Here is a 27459-nt window from a genome sequence, read left to right as displayed (position 1 = left end):
AGCAGTAACCAGTATGTCCTACATAAAATATCGTCGAAAAGGCGTTAATGGTAATAAGATCCACTAGAGTAGCGCTTGGAAAGCTCATGAGATCGGTTCCGCTTGCTTTCTAATACCATGACAATGGACAAAAACAATGTGATCCTGCAAAAATCGAGTCTATAACTGTTGGTGTTTTGATATACTACGAGGTGTGTTCAAAAAGTAAGGTGAATTTTCAAACTACGCGGGCTACGTACATTCGACTTTCGATTATTTTTTTTTTTATGCTGGTACACTCGTCTCGAAGATATGCCCACGGTTTAAGAAATAAATATTTGGTTTGTTTGCTTTTTAGCAAATTTGGTTTGTTTATGAGAGGCTTAAATAACACAAGTGTTTTGCGTGTTCCGTTGATTTTCTGTTATCGAAAAAAAATGGATCAAAGAAATTGCATCTAATTTTGTGTAAGAAATGGAATTAAGTGCTCAAAAACACTTCAAATGTTGACAGTTGAATGGAGAGTCTAAGTCAAAAAAATGTTTATAAGTCGTACAAGCTTTTCACAGAAGGTCGAGAGGATGTGAATGACAACGCTCGCTCTGGACGCCCCAGCATATCAACAACCTATGAAAATGTTGAGAAAGTGAAAAAAATTGTTATGGAGAATCGTCGACACAATTAGAGAAGTTGCTGAGGATGTCGGCATAACGGTTGGCTCATGTCATGCAATCTTTTGGGAAATATGGGGCATGAAGCGTGTGACAATGGAGTTCGTTCTAAAATTGCTGAATTTGAATGACGCCAGCGATGACCCAAATTTGCTTAAAAAGGGTCATAACTGGTGAGGAATCATGGGTATTTCGTTATAACATCGAAAAAAAAGCCCAATCGTCTCACTGGAAGAGTCCAGGAGAGCCAAAATCAAAAGAAGCACGCCAAGTTCGCTCAAATGTTATGGTTTTGCTCATTGTTTTCTTCGGTTACTATGGCGTAGTACATCAGGAGTTCGTATCACAAGGTCGTACGGTAAATAAGAAGTATTACTCTAAAGTTATGTGCCGTTTCCGTGAAGTATTACGAAAGAAACGTCCGGAATTGTGAAAAAAATGTAGGGATTTTGCGTAATGATAATGCACCTGCTCACTCATCTTTGCTTGTAAGAGATTATTTGGCCAAAAACAACACCATTATCATGTCTCAGCCAACGTATTCACCAAATTTGTTTCCTTCCAATTTTTTTGTGTTCCCAAGATTGAAGAGAACCATGAAAGGACGGTTTGGAAATAAATACGCCGATTGAGAGAGGACATACCAAAGACATACCAAAAGGTGCATATCAGAAATGCTTCGACGATTGGAAAAAATGCTGGCACAAGTGTATTATATCTGAGGGGGATTAATTGAAGGAGAATAGAAATTTATGAACAAATAAAAATTTTTTGAGAAAAATGAAAATTCTCTTTATTATTTGAATACACCTCGTAAGTATAGAAAGACTTCCTTTAGGGTTACGATTGTTATTTGAAGCCGACTAAAATATCTTAGGCCTCATTTCCTAAGAAAAAGAAGTTGCGAAAGCCCATTGGTTTTTGTAATTGTTGCACAACCGTCTACAGTGTAAAGCTGCTTCTACTAGATGAATTTCGCCATTATTTTAACCGCAAACAATTCCATCATTTCTCGCTTAGTTTCGCACTTGAATTGCAATGTATAACAAGTGAAATGCAAATGAATCGGGCGGACTTACTCGAGGACAGGTAATTGCGAGTAAGTGCTCGACCGAAAGGGCTTTGACGCCAAATGTACGTAGAAGCGATTAAAGTAAATACAAATTAATTTGTTTGTGTGAATAGGTAATGGGGTGCAAAATGTATATATAGCAATCACTTTGGATTTTTTTTACTTCTCTACATAATATTTACTATGTATGTATGTATGTGCAAGCATATACCTATACATATTTGCTTATTCATATACCTACAATTCTATAGGACTACTTTTTTCTTTTCCATTTCACACCATTTCACAATTTTAAAACATAGAAATTAGTCTACGAAATACCAATTATTGTAGCTACTTAGAAATAATTGGGTCTCCCTTGAGTATTTAGTTCAACACGTTTTAATCGCAAGCGGGGCACTATGCCAAACGGTTATTGAAAAGTGAACTAGAACGAGACTTGGATTTGCGATTTCTTGCCAATAAAACGAGTATACATATTTACTAAGTGCGTATTCCCAACATAGAAACAATTTATTACCCTTGTGGATGATATAGACAAAAAGACAAAAATAATATTAAAGAAAATCACATAAAATATGATGAAAAGAAATAAAACAAAATTAAAATAAGATAAAATAAACAAAGAACCAGGTAACGTAAATAAAATCATATAAAATAGAAATAAATAAAAATATAAAATAAAATAAAAAAATATAATAATATTGAAATAATAATAATAATAATAATATAAAATGAAATTAGTTGCAACAAAAATAACATGAATACAATGAAATAAAGTAACAATGAATTGGAAAACATTCAAAAATAAAATCAAATGAAAAAATTGTGTGAAAAATAGCTTAAATTAAAAACAAAAAATAAAAAGAGATAAAATAAATCTAAAATCAAATAACAGAAATAAAATGATTTAAAAAAGTGAAACAAACAAGTTAAAAGATATTTTAAAAATATTCATGATATTATGTGAATTATGTACCATTGGAACCTACAACTTTACTCCATCTTTCAGGCAGCATACGGATTCCTCTGACGACAAATTCCGGTTATTTTGACTTGATCCATTCATTGAATCAGTTTGCGACGCTCTCGTAAGAAGTGAACCGCTCTCCAATAGGGGCTGACTGCATTGATCAGAACAGATGGTAATCTGAAGGTGCAATGTCTGACAAATAAGGCGGGTGGAGCAAGACTTCCTAATTCAGTCTCTCTAAATATTTCTGGACCGATTTAGCAGCATGTGGCCTGGCGTTGTCATGCAGCAAAATTAGTTTCTCATGTCTACCGTCTCATTCCGGCAACCTTTCTTTGAAAGTTCGATTGAGTTCTGTACTCGGTAACGATTGCCAGGGATGGTTTCAAATCGTTTAAGGAGTTCATAATAGATGACACTCTTCTGATCCCACCAGATGCACAACATAACCTTTGAAGCTTGCATTTTATTTTTATTTTGGGTGTCGATGGACCTTGTTCACCTGGCAGGCTCCAACATTTTTGGCGTTTAGGGTTGTCATAATAGATTAATTTTTCATCGCCAGTGACGATGCGATGCAGAAAACCTTTTCTTTTCTGCCGTTCAAGAAGCATCTCTTACGTCACCAAACGTCTCTCGATATCCCTCTCCTTCAATTGATGTGGCACCCAGTTAACTGCTTTCTAGACCATTCCCATCGCGTGCAAACGTTTTCCGACGGTTGATTTGCCAACATCCAAATGTTTAGACATATCATCGAGGGTTCGACATGCGTCTTCATCCAAAAATTGTTATAATTGAGTATCTTCGAATTTTTTCTTTACCACTCACGTCGAAATTGCCACTTTGGAAGTGTTGAAATCACTCTTCACAAGTTGTATTTGATTGAGCCTGATTACTGTAATCTTAATGGGTTAGGTTAAGGGCTTTTATGCACTGCGACCAGATTGATGTATTTTTCGTTCCTAATTATAATACTTAATTATAATTATTTAGTATACCAAGGAATCGAACCAGCTCCTTAGGAGGGAGCAATTGTATATTAGGTCTTCCTCCCTTAGTAGGTACGAGCCCAGGATTCTGTGTCTCCTGTGGCCTAATGCCACACAGTTGGTGATTAAGTGTTCCATAGACTCCTCTTCGTCACAGCAGAACCTGCATGATCTTGTACTAGATAACCCTATTGTGTTAAAGTGTTTATTACAGGCAAAGTGGCCTGAAAGTGCTTCACAGAGTAATCTGAGGCACTTTTTAACTGGGGCTAGAGCAGATTTTGCTCTGTTGGCATTGAAGTTCAAAAACCTTTTGGAGTGATTGAGGCCGTTTGTGCCGTTCCAGTGTTCCCTGATTCTGGTTTGGATAAATTTTTTATTTCTATACTATTTTTTTCAAAGCCAAATTGGACCAACCCCGAATAAATAGCCCTTCTGCCCCTTTTTTGACATAAAAGTCTGCCTTCTCGTTTCCTTCGTGTCCCTCATGTCCTGGTACCCAAAGCAGTGACACCTGATGTTGAGTGGCCAGTTTGTTAAGTGCATTGTTACACTCTACTGGGACTTTTGACTTGAATGTGAAGCTATTCAAGGCTTTGAGAACCGATTGACTGTCTGAAAGTATTTTAATTTGTACTTTCTCGAACCCTCTTTTGGATATGATTTCCACTGTTTCCGTTATGGCGAAGAGCTCGGCATGGAAAATCGTGGTATCTGTACTAAGTGTTAGCGGTTTGTGTGCTCTAGGCCCCATTTTTCCTGCTCCTATTCCTTGAATCGCTGCACTTTTCTTTAAAAGGTAATAATGAAGCATGACTTCCCGCAAATGCTGTATTTTCAGGACGAATGCAGACATTTTTGACGTCAGCTAAAAAGTAATTCTTTCTAGAGCGAACACAAAAATAGTATCAGCAGCGATACCTCTTTTACGAGGGCGGCAACTTATTCCCATATTGAAACAATAAATAAAAAAATTAAATAAAATACACTGAAATTAAATTAATGTAAAAAAATAAATTAAATGAAGTGGAATAAAATTGATCTAAAAAAATAAATAAAAAATAAAATAAACAGAAATGAAATTAATGCAAAAAAAAAAATTAACTGAAATAAAATAAATGTAAAACAATAAACAAAATGACACAAAACAATAAAAATCAAAAGTAAAATTAATGGACTGAAATAAAATTAATGTAAAAAAATAATCAAAACAAAACCAAATAAAAAATAAAATAAAAAAGAAAAGAAATGAACTTAAATAAAATTAAGGTAAAAACAAATTAAAAAAATTAAATAAAATACTCTGGAATAAAAAAAAAAAAATAAAACGTGCAAAATGCAAAAAAATAGTACAGGGTGGGCCAAATAAGATCTACTACTACTACGCAGCAGGTCCATAGTTTGCGTAGCAGTTTGAGCAGTTGCTCCATCTTGTTGAAACCACAAATTAGGATACTGCTCCGCCATTGGCCGCAAAAAGTTTTCAATCAATGTTCTGTAAGAAGCTCCTGAAATCGATTCCGGCGTTTCATCCTCATTTTCGAAGAAATATGGACCGATAACTCTAGTGGCCATAACACCGCACCAAACTGTACATTTAGATGGGTGCAAGTAATGTTGGTGTGTTGCTCTTGGATTTTCAGAGCCCCACAATCTACAGTTTTGTTTGTTGACATAACCATTTAAATGGAAATGCGCTTCTTCCGACATATGCTGATATTTACGCTGCGTTAAAACAATTGATCGTTGACAAGAATCGAAAAACTCGATAATTTTAACGCGCCGTGTTGTACTGTAGGGTTCCATAATAAATTTCCAACAATTCAATTACAGCCCACAAAAAGAGAAAAATAAATATGTCAAAAAATAAAAAAGTTATTTGTTCTTAACATTAGTAAGTTTGATTTGGCACACCCTGTATAATAAAATGAAACATTTTAAATAACAACTAAAAGAGAATACAATAAATTAAAATAAAATAAATTAAAACAAAATAATCTAAAATAAAATAGAATAAAAATTACATAAATAGTAAACAAAAACAAAATTTTATAAATAAAAAGAAAAAGAAACTGAAATTATACTTTTTATAAATTCAAATATATTGTCAAGTGTACAATTACGCCAATTACAATAAAAAGTGGCCTGGAGATAGCACAAAAAAATATTATTTATGCAACAGAAAGTGTAAAGTACAAACAAATCATAAAATGTGAAATTATCTTGCATTAATTGTACAATTAAAAAAAAAAAGTAATTACTTCGTCATGTGCACTACTACTCTTATATTGCCACACTATGTTTCTTAATAAAAAAGTTAAAATTGAATTTGAAGTTAACTTTTAACTTGATTCAAACGTGACGACGACAGATTGGTCATACGCGCATGCGCATAAAGCAAACAACTACAAGTAACTGAGCACTTACATACACATAAAATGAATGTACAGCGATCTATGTAGAAGATAAAAGTATGACTTATGACACTTATGAACACTTACCTATGTATACATACATGTATATGTGTATGTGTAAATGAATTTAATTGAATTCGAGCTTTCTTAACCTCTGTGGTCCAATGAAACGATGCAGTTTTCCTTCCAGTGACACTCAATACCGTTTAGCGAGTAATATTGACTATTCAATTCTCATTTTAACTCAAACATAACCCGTTGTGCAATATTAAAATGTTGTACGAGTATTTTAGCTCCCAACAACTATGATACTTGTAAATAGCACTCGCATGCCTCAGTACCGGTAAAATTGCGATAGGAGGGGTTGCGAAATGAGAGATGAGAAAAGTGCGAAAACCAGAATGATTCGCTCTGCTGCCCTCAGTTTACATAATACAGATGAGTAGGTACTATGTGTGGCATGTGCGAGTAGAAATTGTATATGACTAGTGTAATTTTTTCATAAATACAATTTTTTCTCATTCTATGAACTTCAGTTTTGCTGCGATTCATTTGCGGTTTATGCCGTATTTCTTGAAAAGTCTTTGGTACATGGAGAATAAAAATATTGCATTGGAGATATTTAGAATCTCTAAAGACTTATAAAATGTTTCGGATGAGATTTTAACTTTTTAAAGAGAATATGAGGGCCATATTTGATCTCTTATGAAACGTTTGATGTCTTGATGAGGAATATACGTATGCCTGGCAGATGAGTTTCCTCGAAAAAACTAGAAAAACCCACCCAGCATGTAAATAAATTAAAAAACAAAAATATTCTCTATAGACTTAACTTTTCAAAAATAATGGCCCTTATATGTTTGAAGCCTTGATGAGTAAAATACCTCTACCTGACTGATAAGTTTCCTCGAAAAAACTAGAAAAACCCACCCAGCTTCTCAATAATTTTTTTCCGCACTCCGGAACTGCTTCTAAATATAAGTGAATAATGCAAGTGTGAAGCAGCTAAAAATAAACACTGTTACGACAACAACAACACATTGAGTTTTGGTAAGGATGCCTGAAATTTTAGAAAAAAATAACCATTCGCAAGAATCTTAGCAAAAAAAAAAATACCAAAAATCAATGTGGATTTCGAGTCGCTTCACATTTTCATTTTATTATACTGAAATTGAAATAGTTATAAAACTGCTAATGTCGCTAAAAAAATCTTAGTTTGTTAATGTTTTTATGAAAGTTTCAAATTTTCATTTAAATGGTTTATTATATTGAATGAACTATAAAACAATAAACAAAAAATATTTAACATAAAAATCATTGCGTATTTTGTAAAAATGAGCTGTATAAGTTTTCCGACGACATAGACATAGCGCAGCGAATAAAGATCCAGCGTATTCGATGCGGTACCAGCTGGTGGTGTCATATGAAGAAGAGAGGGTACTCCCTAGTATTCCGCGTCGCCTTTAACGGGTCTTAACACAACGTGAAACTGATCGTGACAGATAATCAAGCCACCGCAATCAGTTTTTGGGCTATTCGCAGAAACTTTAAGGAGAAACCTTCTTCTTCTTCTTGATTAAAGCGATAAGCGCTTAAGCGATTTTCGCCGAGTTTAACAAACTCGTTTCTTTCTCATGCTAACCGGCGCCAGTCGCACACACCAAGTTGAGCCAAGTTCTTCTCCATCTGATTTTTCCAACACAGAGGAGACCTTCCTCTTCCGCTGCTACCACCAGCTGGTACCGCATGACGATGCTTAACCTGGAACCACCCATTCCTTTCTTTGCTTCATATTGATGTACAGACACCATTTCTAATCTCGCGTGACGATTCCGTACAAAAAGCTCTGTTTATGGCCGCGTGTTGCTCAATGGCGGGCGAGATGCTGAGAAGAAATTTGAAGGCGACTTTCTTTGCTTTTTTTTCGTTGGGCTCGTGAGACTTCTAGGCTCCCAATTATTCAGTAAATCCCGTTGAATGAAGTTGAATGAGAATGAACTTTTATGATCGCAGTTCATTGTTTCCTCCCATTCAAGACTGGTTTGGCAATCGTTCTCCTTCAAGGTTTGAGGTTTGAGTGATTTGAGACGTTCTGCATCGAATTCAGAAGGCCTCTCGCTGCGCGGCGTGTAATCGACGTCAAAGTCGCCATTTTTGAAATTCTCTTTGCAAACCATTTCCGTGCTGTAGACTCACCTTCGACACCTTCTCCCAACACGTCACAAATGTGGCTAGATGCTTCGGCAGCGTTTTGACCTCGATGAAATGGAAAGAGCAAAGAAGTGCAGGTGTCAAAAATGTTGATTTTTGCCTCCTTCGTATTCCATTTCTAAGCCTCTAAATTAATAAAAAATTAAATAACTCAAAAATACAATTAACACAGTTCTGTAGAGCAGAAAGAGTTCTATCGAATGAATACTTACCCTTGGCCAAACAGCAAACAAATTGTTGGAAAATAAACGAAAACATAAAAATGCTATCAACTTATTCCCCAAACCAATAGAAAAGCTTAATCTATTACGGATCTGTTTGGTCTGAAACCCATTGATATTCACCCAGTACCTGCTCGGCTAGGGCTTTAATGCGCTCCGATAGAGTAGAGTAGCAGTACGCAACTCACAAAACACCTAAGGCTATCAACTACTTTGGCATCTACTCATAGCACTTACCGGGCAGGCAGTCATTGAAAGAGCTGGATATTGTAAACTTCTTCTGATTCATTTTTAATCGCTACAATTTCTTTAAGTGCATTGCTCTTTGGCCTATATGAATAATTGTAATACCTGTTTGCAAACAAGTAGAATAAAATGCAAAAAATTAGCAAAAGTCTATTATTTCTCTTTCCATCTAAGATTATAATTTTTTAAGCGCTTCATAAAGCATGACACACACGGACACACACACAGCTATGCGAAGTAAATAAGAAAATTGCATTTCACGTAGATTGGTTTTCTAGTTATATATGTACTCGTACGAGTACGTGCGAGTTTATTTACTTTAAACTTTATTGATTCACTTTTGTCGTCCGATTTGAGTGCGCCCATCTTCGTGCGAGTCAAATGAGTATCAGTATAAAATTGAAATGCATTAAAAGTGTATTTCAAGTCATAAACGTTTGTGGAATAAACAAGATACGGTACATATACGCGCGCGTGAATAAGGCCAGTCAAGTGAAAAGGGAATAATTTGTAGAACTGCGCCTAGAGAAGAAGGACGACAGTTTTGCTAGTAAAGAGAAAATTAATGAATGTAAATAATACAAAAGTGCAGCAAACACAGATTCTAGTCAACAAAGGATAAGAAATTGCACGAAGTGTGGTTTACATCTGAAGACTAAAATATTTTTTATAAAAAAAAGGAAAATTGCACAGTGTGATTTACTTTTAAAGACTAAAATATTTTCTATAAAAAAGAAGGAAAATTGCACAGTGTGATTTACTTTTAAAGACTAAAATATTTTTTATAAAAAAAAAGAAAAATTGCACGAAGTGTTGTCTACATTAAACGACTACGACTAAAATATTTTTTATTAGAAAAAATTAAAAGAAATATGGGTTACCTCTGAAGACTAAACAATTTTTTTTATCAAAAAAAGTTACACGAAGTGTTGTTTACTTCTGAAGACTAAAATATTAAAAAATAATAAATTAAATTTAAAAATAAAAACAAATTACTCAAGGCTTACTTCTAAAGACTAAAATATTTTTTAATAGAAAAAATTTCACGAAATATGTTTTCCTTCCAAAGACTAAAATTTTTTTATAAAAAAAATTACACAAAGTGGGGTTCATTTCTAAAGACTAAACTAATTTTTATAAAACAAAAATTTCTCGAAATGTCACTAAAATATTTTCATGTAAAAAAATTACTCGAAATGTGATTTACTTCTAAAGACTAAAGCATTTTTTTTTATATAAAAAAAATACACAAAGTGTGGTTTACAACTAAAATTTGTTTATTAAAAAAAATTACACAAAGTGTGGTTCATTTCTAAAGACTAAACTAATTTTTATAAAAAAAAAATAAGCCGAAATGTGACTAAAATATTTTTTATAAAATAAAAAAAATTAAACAAAGTGTGGTTTACTTCTAAAGACTAAAATATTTTTGTATTAAAAAAAAATTACACGAAGTGTGATTTACTTCTAAAGACTAAAATATTTTTTATAAAAAACAAAAATTCCACAAAGTAAACAAAAAAAATTATAAAAAACAATTAAGTAATATCCAAAGGTGCAAAATATTTATCAAACAAGAACTAAACTGAGAGAGAGAGAGGAAGAGAGAAACTAAACAAGAAATTTAAATGTTTCGGAGATAATTTCAAAAAACAAAAAAAAAAACCAATCGCTGCCATGCCTCTTTTTTCTTAGTGCCGAAAAGGGTTCTTGACATAGTGAACATTCACACACACATACACACATGCACATGAACATATATAGTATTATATTTATTGTAAAGTGCACATGATTCATGTGTGTGTATGTATGTATACAAAGTGCATGAAAATTCCAAACACGAAACCAAATCAGCAAAAGGAAAAATAATAATTATAGAATGAAATTGCATGCAATTAAAAGTTTATTTACATTTAATTTCCTACCGTCAATGACTTTTAACATTCAAATTTTAGCTTTCGTGCTGCGTCTGTCTTCTTCAGTGGTCATACATACTTAACATATACTGGTACATACACTCAGGCGTCGCTTCCTCTGTTATTAAGCATTGTGAGAGATTTTCGGCGAACGGTTTTTTATATTTCTTCCTTCAACTGCTGTTCTTAAAACTTGGTGAGTATGAGCTTGTATTTCTCCTTCAATATAAAAATATACCTATTAAACACCTATTTATACATTGGTACATACATATTTATGCATTTATATTATGGAATACTTTGTGGTAACCTTTATAAGAATGTAACTCATTATTTTCAATGCTATTCGCGTAATTTAATATGTAATATATTTTCTTCACAATTTTATTACATTGACATTCAAAATGGCGCAAACCCTGCAAGATAGCTGAACATTAAATAAGTTCTTATATTATCATTGAATAATTACAAAAATTGGGCCGCCGTAGCCGAATAAGTTAGTGCGTGAGTACCATTCGGGAGTGCGTAGGTTCAAACCTCCATGAAATACGGCAGGCAATAGCAAACCTCTGAGTGTATTTCTGCCATGAAAAAGCTCTTCATAAAAACCATTTGCCATTCGGAGTCTGCTTAAAACTGTAGGTCACTCCATTTGTGGGACAACACCAAGACGCGCGCCACAAATAGGAGGAGGCGTTAGTCAGTCAGTTATAAATATATATTATATATAATAAAAGAATAATAAACTATTAAAAGTTCTATACTAAGAATTAAGTTGATGCGTTTATACGAATATGTTCTTATTTTTAGTATGATATATAAAATACAAAGATTTAAATATAATAACAACAGCGAAACTTGAATTTTGCATGCAATCTAAATTTCCGTTAGTTTGACAAACAATGTAAGTTAGAAGATGTTGTGAGCAATGCATTGAGAAAAGAGAGAGAAGGTAGTGAAAATAAAATTAAGAGTGCGTTTATACGAATATGTGTCACTCTATGAAAAACGAAAACTAAAATTTTTCAAATATGATTTTTCTTATTTTAATTTTATTCCAAGAAATTGTTCAAGAATGTAAAAAGAAGCCTAATTCTGTTTCAAGACAAAACAGGCTTGTACTTATATGAGTTCTAGGACACTCTGGTGTTAAGGGAAATGAGATTACCGATGAATTGGACAACTGTGGATCAGCGGTTACCCCACAGGGGCTGGAATCAATAATCGGAATCAATTCTGCAGGAATCATGAATTGGATCAGCGATTATGTATGCAATTTACATAAAGAGCGATAGTCCGGTCTAGAACGCCGCAGAACTGCAAAGTGTTTTGTGATAAGCCCGAATAGAAAACTGTCGAACACTCTTCTAAAACTTGGAAGAAAAGACGTTTGATTGATGGTCGGTATTATTACAGGACACAATCCATAGGGTCAACATATGACAACCATTGGAATCATTGAGGACCCGATTTACCTGTCTTGCTTGGAGGAGGCGGATAGCACTGAGCATTTCTCTGTGAGTGTCCCGCATTTGCTAGAGCAAGACTGCGAATTTTGGGTTCTGATGTCATGAGAACAAGTAAAATTCGTTTTCTCAAACCGGAAGATATTTTCAGATTTACTAATGAATCAGGAAAATTCTCACAGGTCTAGCTACCCCTATTCTATCCTATATTTTTCTTTATGTTACTTCTCCCTTTTTCTCCTTTCCTCCCTTTCACTTTCCAGAGCTTTAAATGCTTTTTAGCCTGATAGTTTTAGGAGTTACTAAATCTCTCGGTGCTTCTCGGCTCGAATTTTCAAATCTCAATTTCATTTCATATAAATGGTTTATGTGTAACATTAATTTCAGCAGCCTTAAACATTATTTCTATGAAAAATCTATTAAACCAATTTTTTTGATAGCGTTACAACCTGAATTTTTTGTTGCACATTAACACTTTAGTTAAATACTTAGATATAGATATGGAATGAAAATTTTTTAAATTAGTTTGAATAAAAAATTTCATTATTTGATATTGCCACCATTTTCTAATACATAATGGGTATAAAGTATTGCTAAGAAAAGTGTATTCCAAAAACTGTTTTTTCTTTGCCAGCGATGCAACATGAATTGCAAATCCAAAGAAAAAATCTGTCACACATTTCAGTTTAATAATAAATTCAATGAAAAAAAAAATATTTTAGTCGGCCTTGCCATCTATCTCTTTGAAAATTAAGAAATTGATTGGAAGATTTATTACATATGTGTATCTGCATATGTATACACATACATACTTGTAGATATGAAGATAAATTTTGCTTTATTCCAACAATATTATAATATATTTTGAGGAAAAAACTTAATAGTTACTACAATTTAGTTTCAAATAATTTAATACTTTCATCATCCTCATCATCGTTTCCTTCATCTCTCATTGAAGCATAGAGCCTCAATTTAATATTTCAGATACACGAAACTTTGACCCTTGAAATATGTTTATAACAGTTCAACCAAATGCTGGTCAAATATTGACGCATCTGTAGTACATATATTACTTTAAAATCACTTCGTTTTTACTCATACTCGCATTCGACATTGCAAAACTTCCTGCATTATTATAGCTTTAAATCCCAAGAGAGTGTTAGCAAAATCTATGACTCAAAAAGTTGGACCACTGGATACATAATAGTTACATTTAAGACATACCTATATAAAATAATTGGTCAATTCCAAGCGATGGTCAATGGACAAACGGACAAACTTGTTGCTTCAAGGAAATTCTCACATAGTGCAAAAATATGCCCAACATATGTTTATCGACAGTGCTCTCATTTTAACTGCCAATTTGAGTAACATAAACAGGGCCCCCACTCGTTTGCATGCGCATAACTGGCAAAGCTCTCGCGTAAAAACGAGGTGGGTGTTTGTATTTTTTTAGTTTGTTTTTGCTTGTGAATTTGTTTTTCTTTGTGAGTTTGTTTCTCCCTGAGCAAAGAGTACTTACTGTTTTTACTTTTTATTAGTTATGCGGTGCTCTAATGTTATAGTTATATGCTGTTGTTAACAGAGCGCATGGCCACCAGCGCATGTACGCCTTGAATATGTTCACATATGTACCTATGTATATGTCTACTATGCAATCATGTTAATAATGCATTTCCGGGAGAGACAGTCAAGAGACTCTGACCATCAAAATTCACACAATCAACAACACAAACTTTACCATGGCCTAGTGCTATGACGCTACGCGCTCAAGATGCCAATAGTGCGTTTGTTGTAAATATTATTATGTTATTGTTATTGTTCGCCCAATTTATATAGTGGGCAGTTAGCAGAAATGTTAGCATAAAATGTTGACGCGCTCAAGTGAGTCATACAGTTGAGGAGCGAAGGTCGTTCGTGGCGGATCGTCTATAGCGGTTTTCATGTAACAAAAATTCTTCACTTGCAAAATAAGAATCGAAAGTTACCGTTAGTTATAAAAATACAAATACAACTAAAAGCATCAGCTGTGCTGTGGGAAAAGTTTAAAATAAAAGCCATGTGTACAATAGCAGGCCCTTAAATGAATAAATAATAGTGCATTTAAAAATTGTGTAAAATAAACCGTTGCGTGTGACTTTCTGTGTTTAGATTTCGGATAACGGCAGAGCAACAATTATGCCAAACTAATTACACTGCTGTATTCGGCTTTTGTGCTTTGGCTTACACTTTTCGCGCCCTTTCACATAGCCCCATTTACATGCACCAAGTATTTTCTGTGCCTACGTACATATAAGTATACATGCAATAGCCGGTTTTTTAGTGCAATATTCGTATATTTAATTTTATGAGCTAAGTAAAGCGTCTGTTCTACTGCTCAGCGCAAGACATTGCGTTTTGTTTGCTTTCAATAAGCATTTAAACTCGTCGCGCTGCTTCAACTGTGACTTTGTCAATAACGATTTTTCTCAAATCTCAGTTAAAGTGAATGCAAGTAATTATATTTACTCGAACGACCAGTTTGCATTGCATGCGCCAGCAATACGAAATAAAATATAAAACAAAAACATTAAATTACAACAACAGCAATAAGATGGCAATGATAAGTGCAGAGATTCCGGTAACTCATCTCAATGGCGGTGCCACATTCGGTGAGCAAAAAAATCAAAAAAATGTATTATAAAACATAAAATGAAATTAAATATGTAATTAAAAGCTATGCATGTATATAAAACCCCCTACATGACCCCCGTGATAGCACAAACAAAGTGGTTTTGACAACAGTTACTTCCATTACAGTGAAGGTTGATGTTTGTGATGACATGGCGTTGAACACAATAGTATGCACCTTTGTGAGTGTACCCAAGTGATTGTCTACAATATGAATATATTTATGTATTACTACATACTTTAAAACCAATTGTTCGCATCCAGTTTCTGGCATTTCCTTGCTGAAAATTTCCAGTTGAATCACTAGCAAATACGCGACTGTATAAATTGTATTTATGTTTGCATACATATACATACATATATATTATATGTAGTTGTATGCCCGCACAATGCATTTTTATATGAAAAAACTGAAAAAAATCCCCTTTAGACCACTTTCAACCGGCAACAATGGAACCGGTCTGACCTTGATTTTATTTTAACATATCTTGCCCACCTTAACTGCACCTTCAGTAGCAAGAGATGCATTTGCTATTTTCGTACACTCACGACCGCGAACAGAATACGAGTACACGTAAACAGACTGTTGGCATTTACATGCATGTTATGTACCGTCTAACAGGAGTGAAATGTTGTGGCGCTAAAGGATTTGCTTAAAGGGTCGCGGTGGTCTAGAGCTCGAAAATTTAGGGTATTTTCAGGATGTTTTTTTACAATAAAAAAAATTAAAAACGATATTTTAATTTTTTAGGCTTTTTAGTTAACTTCTTTTACATATAAAAACTAAATTTTTGTTTGTAATTTTAATGATCTCAAAAATGGCGCTGGAATGGACCTTCCCGAAAAATTGCACCTGAACAGTGTTGTCCATTTTGGCTCTTCTATTTATCTGAAACACAAAAAACCCAAAAAAATATTAATCAGCATGACTGTAGTCCCGTACTAGAATAAAAAAAAATTATAAAATGGCACGGTTTTAAATTTGGTTTAGAGTGCCAAATCGGGGGTTTTCAGTTTTTTAATATGAAAAAAAATACGAAATAATTGAAATATTATTATGATTCTAGTACGGGCGATAGCCATTGATGTTGTGAACAACATATTAAAATTTCAGTCGATTCGGTTGAATAGTTTTTTGTTTTTTTGACAACACCAGACCGAAAGAAGTTTTCTGAGATAATTGAGTTTATAGTTTTCAGAGTGGTCGCGTGATGAATCAGACTCTGCCTGCTAAAACGGCTGTAGAATCGAAAATACTGGGAAAATCCTTTCAAAAATTTGACGGCACATTCTTAAAAGCCTATACTATCAGAACAATTTTTTTTTTAATATTCTAGACGGTCCCGGCGGTTCAACTGTTAAAACATAATAGCAAGATTTGCAATAGTTCCGTTCACATACTTTTCCAGTAAGAAAACTATGTAAATATGGCAACTAATTAAAATTCGGAGAATTTAACAGTATTCGTTTTTGAATGGAAATACGTGGCACAAAATTAATCAACTTATTATAATTTTTACAAATAGCGTCACACCTCAATCGTATTTAATTTATTCTTGTACTAGACACCTGCAGTAATTTTGAAATTTGAAATTTGAAAAGTCGAGCCAAGAAGTCCCGATAGATTTGGGAACTCCTTAAAGACTCAGGCTGCAAAGCCCATTGTGTTTAAAGCTCTGGAAAGTGAAAGGAAGGAAAGGAGGAAAAAAGAGAAGTAACATAAAGAAAAATATAGGATAGAATAGAGGTAGCCGGCCCTGTGAGAATTTTCCTTATTCTTTGGTAAATCTGAAAATATCCTCCAGTTTGAGAGAACGAATTTTTCTCATAACATCAGAACCAAAAATTCATAGCCTTTATCTAGCAAATGCAGGACATTCACAAAGAGAATGCTGAGTGTTATCCGCCTTCTCTAAGCAAGGACAGGCCATTTCAGCTTGCCTATCAAAGCGGAAAATCCTGCGAGTCGGCACTGCAAAACCTTGATGCTAGGATAGAGCAGGCCATCGACAGGAAGGACTACGCTACGGGCATCTTTTTGAATAAAGAGGCGGCTTTTGATAGTGCCTCTGTCGACAGTATGTGTAGCTGTGCCAGTAGATATGTTGTAGACCGGGGGCTGGTGGATTCGTTCAATGCTAGCCCAAAGAATCCTCACGGTGCGGGCGGAGAAGGATCTGCTGCTGTCATCTGGAGTTAATTGAGGCTACCCCGATCATGGCGATCAATCCTCTACTCACCACGTTCAATGATGCTGTATTAGAAGGAGGAAGCTTGATGGACTCGTTCTGCCTAAGCTAAAAGGAGTCTCAATCCAACTATCTAAAGAAATCAAATATTTTGGAGTAATTCTCGATAGAAAGCTTCTTTGGAAGTCACTCGTTGAAACAAATACATCCAAAGCACTGAAAGCTTTCTGGCAGTGCAAAGGTGTCTTTGGGAAAACGTGGGATCTTTCTCCTAGCAAGGTTCTATGGATCACCTATGCATCAGTGGTCTGGATGAGTAGACTCTCCCTCGTGGGAGTCAGGAGGACCTTATCGAGACTACAACGCACTGTGGGCATCTGTTCCTCCGGAGCTTTTCCGACTACTTCAGGCCCGGTATTAGATGCTCTGAGTGGTCTACCACCACTTGGTGCTAAGAGCCAAGGAGAGGCCTTGAAGTCCATCTGCAGGTTGAAACACAATGGGAACTGGTACGGCCCCTGTCCTGCATTGGAAAACAGAGAAGGCAAGGATGTCGATCCAACGATTCTCTTCATGCCCCTTGACTCCATGCCATCAAGAGTCGTACTTTAAAAGAGATACAGTATGGTGCTTCCAGATGCTCAGTTGTGGTCAAACTCTGAAAAATGAAAACACTGTTTTCGCATTTTCACGGATGTCTCCTGGACCGAGCTTCGCTCCGGCTCTCGGCTCTACGTGGAATCCAGCAGGACAAAACTGCACTTTGCTCTTGGAATGCATGCATCTGTGTTTCAAGCGGAGGTGTATGCTGTTCAAGAAGCGATGAACTTTGTTGTGGAAAATAGATGTAGAGACAGATCCATATGTGTCTGCAGCGACAGCCATGACCTTAGACAGCCCTTATCTTATTATTATAGTTAAGTTACATATATTGGATTGATTTGTTAATGAACTGGTGTTTAGTTTAAGGAACTTTTATGTTAAAATCATTCTAGTTGTATATACTAATGTTGAAGTACAATGAAAAGACTTTAGTTTTAAATTAAATTTAAAGTTGATTGGCAAAACCAGGTACCAGGACAAAATGTATTATATGTAAAACCAAAATCCATCCTTGACCTAAGCATTAAATTTAAATGCCAAGAATGTAGATTTACACGCAGCTTCGCTCCCTTGCAGCATAAAACCATCATTTTACTTAAAACGTATTAAACAAAATTGAAATATAATACCCGCTGCCACACTACTTTGCCCTTGAACTAACAATTGGCAATGCAGACGCCAAAGTACAATGTACTTTGAAGCCTTCAAAAAATTAGGGACTAGACAAGCGAAATATACTCATTAAAAATTCACATCATTATGTGTCAAAATGGGCTAAATTACGTCAAACGAAATAATAGTAATAAAAATTTGATAAAATAAAAACTCCCCGAATGAGAAGCACGTTGAAACCATATCATAAAAAGCTAAAGCGTGATTCTAACTTCCATATATTGTCATGCTAGGGAGGCGGATCCCGGAATCCCGAAAAAGGTTCAGGTCCCGGAAATTTCGGGATTAGCTTGAGCCTATGTTGGGATGCCGAGAAGTTTTAAATATTGAATTGAAAGAAGTAAAAGCCTGTTCATTACAAAATTTTTTTATAACAAAAGCGATTTAAATTCAAACACTTTTTTGAATTTAATTTTGGTATATAATTATTTGTATTGAATACTGCAACATTAATATCGAGTCCAACAGAGTCAGCTTTTGTTGTTTAAAAATTTTCACAAATCAAACTAAAAAAAGCATTTTCTAGTGCATAAGCGATTAGTTTAACTATATACAAGGTGGCGTAAAATTAATCACCCTATCGGACAATTTGTAATTTTTGCAAATAGTGGCGTTTATCAATCATATTTGGCACTTGGTCCAAAATAATTTTTTTGTTGAATAAAAAAAAATATTCAAAATCTAAATTGGACGATTTGTTTTATACACAGTAAAAACTCGATTCTTGCACGTAATGAAATGGGGCTGGTGCCAGTTTCGAGGTTGACGTAAGTACTGAGGTTCTTCTTCCACACAAATTAAAATAGTTTTTTTACTGATAGTAATCCAAGTTTATTTGTTTTTATTATATTAATTAAATACACTTTAAAGCGATAAATTTCATTTGAAATTAAAGAAATTTTCGATTTTGGTTTATTTTGTACACCCTCGCACGTTCAGTAGCACACCATTTCGGAGCCCCTGCAGCGTCATAACATCGTTTAAGCAAGCATATGTATATTGAATACTGGTATTGCCTCCTCCTTCATTACGTCGTTAATTCCTTCCCCGACTGTTTCGCTGTCTTCATTACAGTATTCTTCATTTAAGGAGACCCGGTGGTCTAGAAATTTCAAAAAATTGATTTTGTTTTTTCGATATTTCGAAAGTAGTATCTTAAGAATATACTGTGAAATTTTCATGCGGAAATTCCCAATATTATAGCTTCTACAGCCCATTAACTAGGTAGAGAGCGGTCCGCGCGCTCCTGTACCTCAAACATTAAAATCATTTATCTCGAAACGACTTTTTTCGGCCTGGTCAAAAAAACAAAACTATTCAACTGAATCGTCTGAAATTTTAATATGTTTTTCACAACAACAATGGTTATCACCTTACTTTCAATTATTTCGCATTTTTTTATTAAAAAACTGACTGAGCCCGATTTTTAGAGTGCCCAATCCAAAACCACGCCATTCTGTAATTTTTTTTTCTAGTACGGAACTACGGCCATACTGGTGAATAATTTTTTTGGTTTTTGTGTTTCAAATAAATAGAAGAACCAAAATGGACGACACCGTCAACGTCCAATTTTTCGGGATTTTTAAAATGATTAAAATTAATAATTTATACAAATTTAAATATCTTTTTTCATTTTTTTTATTAAAAAAAAAAAAAAAAAAATCCTGAAAATATCCTAAAGCCACTGGCACGGACCCCTTAAAGTTGTGGGTTCCGAATGAGGTTCAACAATCCATTGCTCGATTTCAGATTGAGAGACAGGCTGCAATGGTTCTACTTTACAGAGCAACGTTGTAATGAGTCGAATATTGGATGCATCATCAGCTATCTGTAATCCTAACTCCGAAAGAGGAATGGTATCGTCACAATCTCTGACTAGATGCTTCTTCAAGCAGTTTTTGAAACGTTGACTGAATTGAAGGTGCAGTAAGAGCATCCCATGCATTGGCTAAAAATCATATTGCATTTTTCAGGTCGATATTTCGCAGTGACTCATCGATAGTTTCTCCACGAGCAATAATGTGACTTAAGAGGTATTTTTTGTAGTTCTATTTTGTAAGTCTTATAACGCCTTGATCCATGGGCTGTAGCCGTACAGTTTGGAGGGAAAATTCACGTCTGGTGAATTTGAGAGCCATTGTGTGGTCGTTATAAAGTTCGGAATTTTGTTTTTTAGCCATTCTTGGGCTTGACTTTGAGATCATTTTTCAGTATGCGGCAGATGTGGCGGATGCTACGTTTAGATATTTTAAGTTCTTTCGCCATTTAATTGGCACTTCTTCGGGGACTTCGCTCAAGTCGCTTCTTCACTCTTTAAACCATTTTACGTGACGCTGCAGTCTTTTGATGACCACCTTCATGACGTGTCACGATGCTACCAGTATCTTTGTAACGTGCAATGATGCGATAAACAAAAACTATATTAACTTTAAGGTGATCAAGCTCACAAACAATCGCTGGTTGTGATTTTCCAACTAAATATAATGCAATCACACCATTACTTTTGAAATCCATTACTGATTTTCTGTTTTCGCATTTAGTCTCGGCAAAATGCTTCCGCGCGCTTGTAAACAATACTCTGGACTGTCATTTAGCCAACTGGCAGATAGCTGATACCCGTGCATCAGGTGCGGGAGCGGTCTGAAGTTGGTTACACTTTGAGTGCCGGACCCTGTATGACAATATTGCCAAGTTAAGTACCAGGGTTGCCACCATCATCATCAGTTTACCTTAAGTTTTAAATTACCTTACTTCATGGCGTGTTTCAATGGCTTGAGTCATGAAATTTTTACTCATATTAAAACAGTTATGTGCTTAAGTCAATCCCGGGATCAATCCCGAAATCTCGGAATTACTTTAAAAATATTCCAAAACAGCGGAATCAAAATTATTCGCTAATATTTGCATCCCTAATACATAGTACATATGGTCCTTACATATCTACAATAATGAAATTTGTCAGTTGTGTCTTTATAAGGCTTTTACAACAGTTATTAGTCTACGGCAAAGAAAAAATTGAAATAACAATAAAAAATTGGCATGATGTGCATGTGCTTTGATTTTTGCCTACATGTGCGTAGCTGAACGTGATATGTGTATAAATATGTTTAACACTACATACATATACACATATACATATATGCATACATACATCACCAGGCATAAATGGCTGATCTTGATATAGAAAGTGAATGAGTAGTACGCATTTTATATGTTTTCTGAATGAATTGCATAAAATTGGCACGTGTACCTAAAAAACATATTTACATACATAAGTATTGTTCCTAACACACGTTCCTTGAGAAAACCAACTTCTGTTGGTGAGAATATTGTCTTAATTTGATAAAAAACATTTCAATATTCAATGGGTAGTATTCATATCTCAAGACGGAAGCATAATTTAATAAAAAATGGAAAAAAATTTATTTAGAATTGTTTAAATACTGCACTTAAGAGAGATGGGATGCCTTCTGATGCCTGCAATCCAGCGTTTTCATAGCGAGGCGTGTAAAGGAGCATATCAATATGCTCAACAGGTAGTTACTTCTAGGGTTCTACCGTAAGAACCACCCCAGTGAGCAATTATTGGAGTTTCCAAGGGCATCAGAAAGCATCTCAATCAACAGAATGTCGAGATCCGGCTCCTATATATACAAAACATACTAAACCTTACAGTATACAGACAGTCAATTAACAACATTCACTGAGCGTTCTTACGGCTTTCATTAACTCTTGCCCTCAGAGTGTCGTTATCGGAGTCCACCACCCAATTTAGACGAAGAACTTCAGCTGCCTCCACCGTTACTCTGGCAAAATTACGAAACCGATATTGTAGCAGGCTAAACTCCTACTTATCCTGAATTAACCCAGATATTGCCAACAAATGTCCAGCATGTGAAGGTTTATCCTATGACGCTAATCACATCCCCATATGCCTTTTTAAACCCACTCCTCTGACACACTTAAGTAGAAAGTACTTTTTCTGTTTTTGACCAATATTCGCTAGACTTTGCAAACGTATTGCCAATGAATATAATAGATTCTTATAGGCTAATTAAAGATATTTTAAGGTTAATAGGCATTTAAAAAGAAAACCTACAATTAAACTATTTATAATTAATAAATTTTAAAAAATTTCATTGGGCGGCCTTTTGAAAATGCAAAGTCTATCTCAACAAATTTAGAGATTTTATTAAATTAAATTAAAGTTCTATTAATAGAAGCATTTCTCGTATAAAGAGATTTTGAGAGAGTATTAAAGAAAATCCCGTCAAGAAGAACCGGACAGTGAATAGCACCACGGATCAAATCGAAAATTAAAGATAAAGATAAGATTATTTTCCTGTTCTGGAATAATTTTAAGTTGATCAATAAACATCGCGCTTCATAGGTAGGAATAGGATCCAAAAAGCGTATACCTGCCTTTAGCATATGAGGGTCGGAGAAATCGGAGCTATGACGCCTAACAAAAGCAAGCAAGTAAACTTCGAATCAGAACAGAAAACCGAACAGAAAACTGTCAAACTTGCTACTAAAATTTAGAAGGAAAGACGTTCGGTTGATGGTCGGTATCATTACAGGACACAACCCATGGGGTCAACATATGACCACCATTGCAATCACTGAGCACTTTGTCTGTGAGTGTCCTGCCTTTACTAGAGCACGGCTACAAGTTTTGGGTTCCGATGTCATGAGAATGAGTAATATTCGTTCTCTAAAACTGGAGGATATTTACAGATTTGCCAAAGAATCTGGAAAATTCTCACAGGATTAACTATCTCTATCTCTGTCCCTATTTTTTCCTATCTCTTTCTCTGATACTTTTCTCCTTCCCTACTTGACTATCTACCCCCTTTCCATAGCTTTAAATACTATGGACTTTTTAACTTGAGTGTTTTGGGAGCCACCAAATCTCCTGGTGCTCCTTGGCTCGACCTTTTCAAATTTCAATTTCAAACTTTGAATCAAATATAACTTACACCCGGGGCTCTAATTTCACTTACATGTGACAGGGTATGCTAGATACGTGATAAGAGATGTCTATAACAGTGGCACGCTTAGAAAAAGTTTATATATTTTCAGCGATGGACGATTATTGATATAGAACACCAGTTACTGAAATTATCTAAATCAATTTGCATCAATTCAGAATCGAGAGAGCTACTGATCGCCGAATAAATCTTAACGTCATATGCATAAAGCAGGAATCTTGCTAACGAGAAGCAAGAGCAAATATAATTGATAAATAGAACAAAAACAAAACAAAGCGGGTCCAGAATACTACCTTGCGGAAGCCCAGAGCAAGTAACTAAAGGAAGAGACCGAACATTGTCGACGACAACCAAGCAATGGCAATTGAACAAGTAAGATGAGATCCAACTCAAGAAGACTGGGTGGAAGCAAATGCAGGCTAGTTTTTAAATAATATTACATTACCCTTAGAGAAGTCGGTATAAGTTATGTTAACCTGGTACCCTGATTGGAAGGCAACGATACAATCATCCGAGAAGCCAGCTGAATTAGACACTGAAAGTGGTTTGGGAAGAAACTATGCTGCTCCGGACACCTTATGCCTTTGGCAATAAAAAGAAATTTATCATGATGTGTCAGAGTACTGAGGTTTTCAATTATCCTTATCAAACTATTCTAACAGTGAATAGTTAGTAACCTGGAAATATAATCCAATGGAATGCAGGTTATAGGGAACAAGATGAAACCGCCAAACATGTGTTGGCGTCGTGCCCGGCACTGATGCATAAGTGGAGAAAATAAAACTCATAAAATAGCACAAAAACTAAAATTTATTGAGGAAGTTGAGCTCGGAGAAATACTCTGAATCCATGAAGGGGACCCAATAGATCGTTCAGATCGCAGTACTAAATCTCCTAGTAATAAAATTAGTAATACATATATGGGAAAATATTTAAGCTATAATGCTGTTATGTAACTTAAATATAATATTTAATTATGAACTTAAAGTCAACATTTGTCATTTAGTGTACCTACATGCATACATATATACAACTATAAGTATGTATGTACATACTTAAAAAAAAACAATCAAATTCACTACACTCATTGCTGCAAATGCGCGTGCATACTTAAATATGCATGTACATACTCGTATATAAGTATATATATATAATTATATGTATGAGTATATATGCATAAATGTAGGTAGGTACGAGTATTGTATGAAAATATCTCCCACACTTAAATAGGCAACCACGTTCGTACATGCCAAGTAGCACGTGAATGCAACAGCACAGCAGCAATGAAAATGTCTCTCAAAATACACGCCCCCACTTCATTCATTGCAATCCTCAAAATACGAACAATAAAAGCTTAAGTTATCTTTTTTTCCGAAATCACGGTTAGAGAGATGTTTCTATCACTTTTGCTTAGAACATAAATCCACCCATTGTTGTGACAACGAGAGCGCCGCTTGCAATTCGTTCGCTCAGCTCACTGAATATCTGAACTTCCAAGCCCAAGCAGCAGAGATTACCAGTTACCTTCACAGCACCAAACAGCAACAACAACAACTACAACACAAGTTAAGTTAGCAGCAGATCTTGTGCGCTCCAAAAACAAAACAGCTTTTTATTACTCTGCGCGCTTGCTCAGCTTACCACACATACAAACTCCCCATCAATGTTGAGGCCCTGAGTTCATTTGCAGAGTCAGCTTGCTCCAAAGCGCAACTGAGGTGAAAATAAGCTTGTCTCAGTTGCGCTTACTGTATAAGTCGGTTGTACACAGCCATATGTATGTATATACCTATTGTGATGTTGAACAGAAGATCATTTTGGATTCTGTACGGAGCAGATGCCTAAATATAAAATATCTGTTACCTACTTAGGGCATAAACAGTTCGCTTTGAACTGGTATGCAAGCTAGTTGGACGGATTAAAAATAAAACGCGATTTCGTATTCGTATAAAATTAATTTCAAGTATATTGAATTTCGTGGCGGTATTGAGAGTATATTAAAAAATAATAAAACAAGATAAATAAATGTAAATTATAAAATTGTGCTACATAAAAATGTTTGTGTCTGCAAATCGCTTTAAAAACAAGATTTTCAATTAAGAGATTTTTATTCGGCAGAATATTCGAGTATTAACTGAGTTTTGGATATTAATATGCAAATGTGTTATGGTATTTTTATGAAAAATTGGTGACATTGCAAATTTTCAAAAATCGCGCATTTAAAGATTTAATGTTTTTTTAGAGCATGGAAATGAAAAAAAAAATTAGTAAACATTTTTAGAAATATTTGATGATAATATCTGTAGAAATATTTAATACTTGAAAAGAGATAAAGTTAAAAAATAATGTCGGTGACAAGTGATTTAATAATAAAGGAGAATATGAGAAATGCAAATCTTTATATTAATATTGAATAGTAGTTTTGTTGTAGTCGAGGAGCAACGATTTTTCGGCTTGGCTAAAAATATCTGATGAATTTCGAAGGATTTGCATATTAAATTTTTGAAAAAAATTTAAATTGAAATTTAATACTTTTTAGATAGGAAGGTTTTTTTAAAATACTTCCAACCTTTTTTCTTCTTTATAAATCAGTTAAGAAGTAGACTTAAGCTAGAACTCCATACTTTGCATTCCAAATCGTAAAGCGAATTCCTATAAAGCGCCAAAGCCCACGCAACGTTGTGCCGTTGTGCAGTTTTAGCCTAACAACTTTTCGGCACAACTCCTGATTCCATGTCCGACTCATTTAGAGACAGTACGAAGAATTGGCAAACAACTTTTCGAAGTGTTCAAATTAGCACCAAAAATTAAAAAAAATATGATTAATTATTAGTAGATTTCTTGAAATTTGATATCTCCAAAGCTATGCAAAAATTAAATCTCACTTTTCGGTGTGGGTCATTAAATTTTGTAAGAATTTGCAATTTTGTAGGAAAATAATTTTCCATGTAAAAAAATGCTTCAGATTCCTAACAAAATTACTAATAGCTAATAGAAATAGCTAAGTTGATATGGATGCGCTAGGCTTAGCTCAGAAATATAAGGAAATAAAGGCTTAAGTTGGAGAAGCATAAAACTTTAGAATTCATTTCTGCGGAAGGTTGCTGAAGGGACGAATATATTCAAGTACGGGTCATTTCAACTGCCTTGGAGGATACCCTGTTTTTGTTGTAACAGCATGAAGCAGTCTTCAAAAATTTTTGCGGAAGGACCAAAGTCACATTTATAGCCGGGCGAAAGTGAAGGATACCCGCACACGCATTCTTACATGAAATTAAAATTGAAATTTCCATATGTGTATGAAGTTGAATGAGTGAGTGATAGTGAATTCAAAGATAAAAGAATTACCTGAATTTCAAAAATATTTATTACACCGTGCAACAAAAATGAACTTTTTTTGTATCCAGGATCCCTGTTAATGTCGCATAGTGTAACCAACCTTAAACAAAATATTTGTATTTTTTATTACTTTTTTTATGAGCTCACACTACTGTTACAATCTGTGTGGAACATGGTTGGAAAAAAATGTTTGAAAACGTGTAAAAATACCAAAGGTTCCTCTAGAAATCTGTATGTATATAGGCATAAAAAAGTTTACAACCCTGAACAAAATTTTAACCTTAAAAAATATTAATATTTTTGTATTAATTTATTTTTAATTCGTAGTATTTTTTTAATTAAAAAATGTGTAAAAATAACGAGGGTCCTTCTAAAATGTTTTTTCGAAAAAATTTTAAAATTTATATTTTCATATTTTTTAAATCTATCGGCCGATTTAGTTAATTATAAAATATATTTAAACACTTATATACGTGTGTACCTCCCTAGTTGAGATACTACTGTAGTGCATTAAAAAAAAAAAATTACAAACTTGAACAAAATTTTAACATAAAAAAATAATTAAATTTTGATATTAATTATTTTTTAATTCGTGGTATTTTTTTTTCTCACGAGGAAGAAGCATCAAGAGTCAGTGTTGGCCTTTACTAAGCCTCCTACCGTGATAGGAGCGCAGAATCTTTCTCGCAAACACTCCAAGCAACGCTTCATCGAATATTGTCATAGTCCACACTTCTGCGCCATACGTTAGGACGGCCATGATGAGAGCCTTGTAGAATGTTAGTTTGTTCGTGTTTTCATTGGGGGGAATTTTATATGGCTGGTACCGAACCC

At 34.5% G+C, this 27459-nt stretch overlaps 1 protein-coding gene across 3 annotated transcripts in view; it reads left to right on the top strand.

The window, feature by feature from the left end:
- Positions 1-9213: 9213 nt before the first annotated feature.
- Positions 9214-27459, top strand: part of LOC128865398 (alpha-tocopherol transfer protein-like) — a 42120-nt gene continuing 23874 nt past the window's right edge. The window contains exons 1-2 of one of the 3 annotated variants that reach the window (XM_054105734.1): positions 9214-9350; positions 10735-10891. In XM_054105734.1, the coding sequence (XP_053961709.1) occupies positions 9345-9350; positions 10735-10891 (163 nt within the window). In that variant the 5' untranslated portion in view covers positions 9214-9344. Of the gene's footprint in view, positions 9351-10734; positions 10892-14038; positions 14813-25188; positions 25314-27459 lie in introns of those variants that run through there. The other 2 variants (XM_054105733.1, XM_054105736.1) reach the window with 2 other exon arrangements.

The sequence above is a fragment of the Anastrepha ludens genome, chromosome 5, assembly GCF_028408465.1.
Source record: "Anastrepha ludens isolate Willacy chromosome 5, idAnaLude1.1, whole genome shotgun sequence".
Lineage (NCBI taxonomy): Eukaryota > Metazoa > Arthropoda > Insecta > Diptera > Tephritidae > Anastrepha > Anastrepha ludens.
This window is presented reverse-complemented; position numbering and strand designations above follow the sequence as displayed.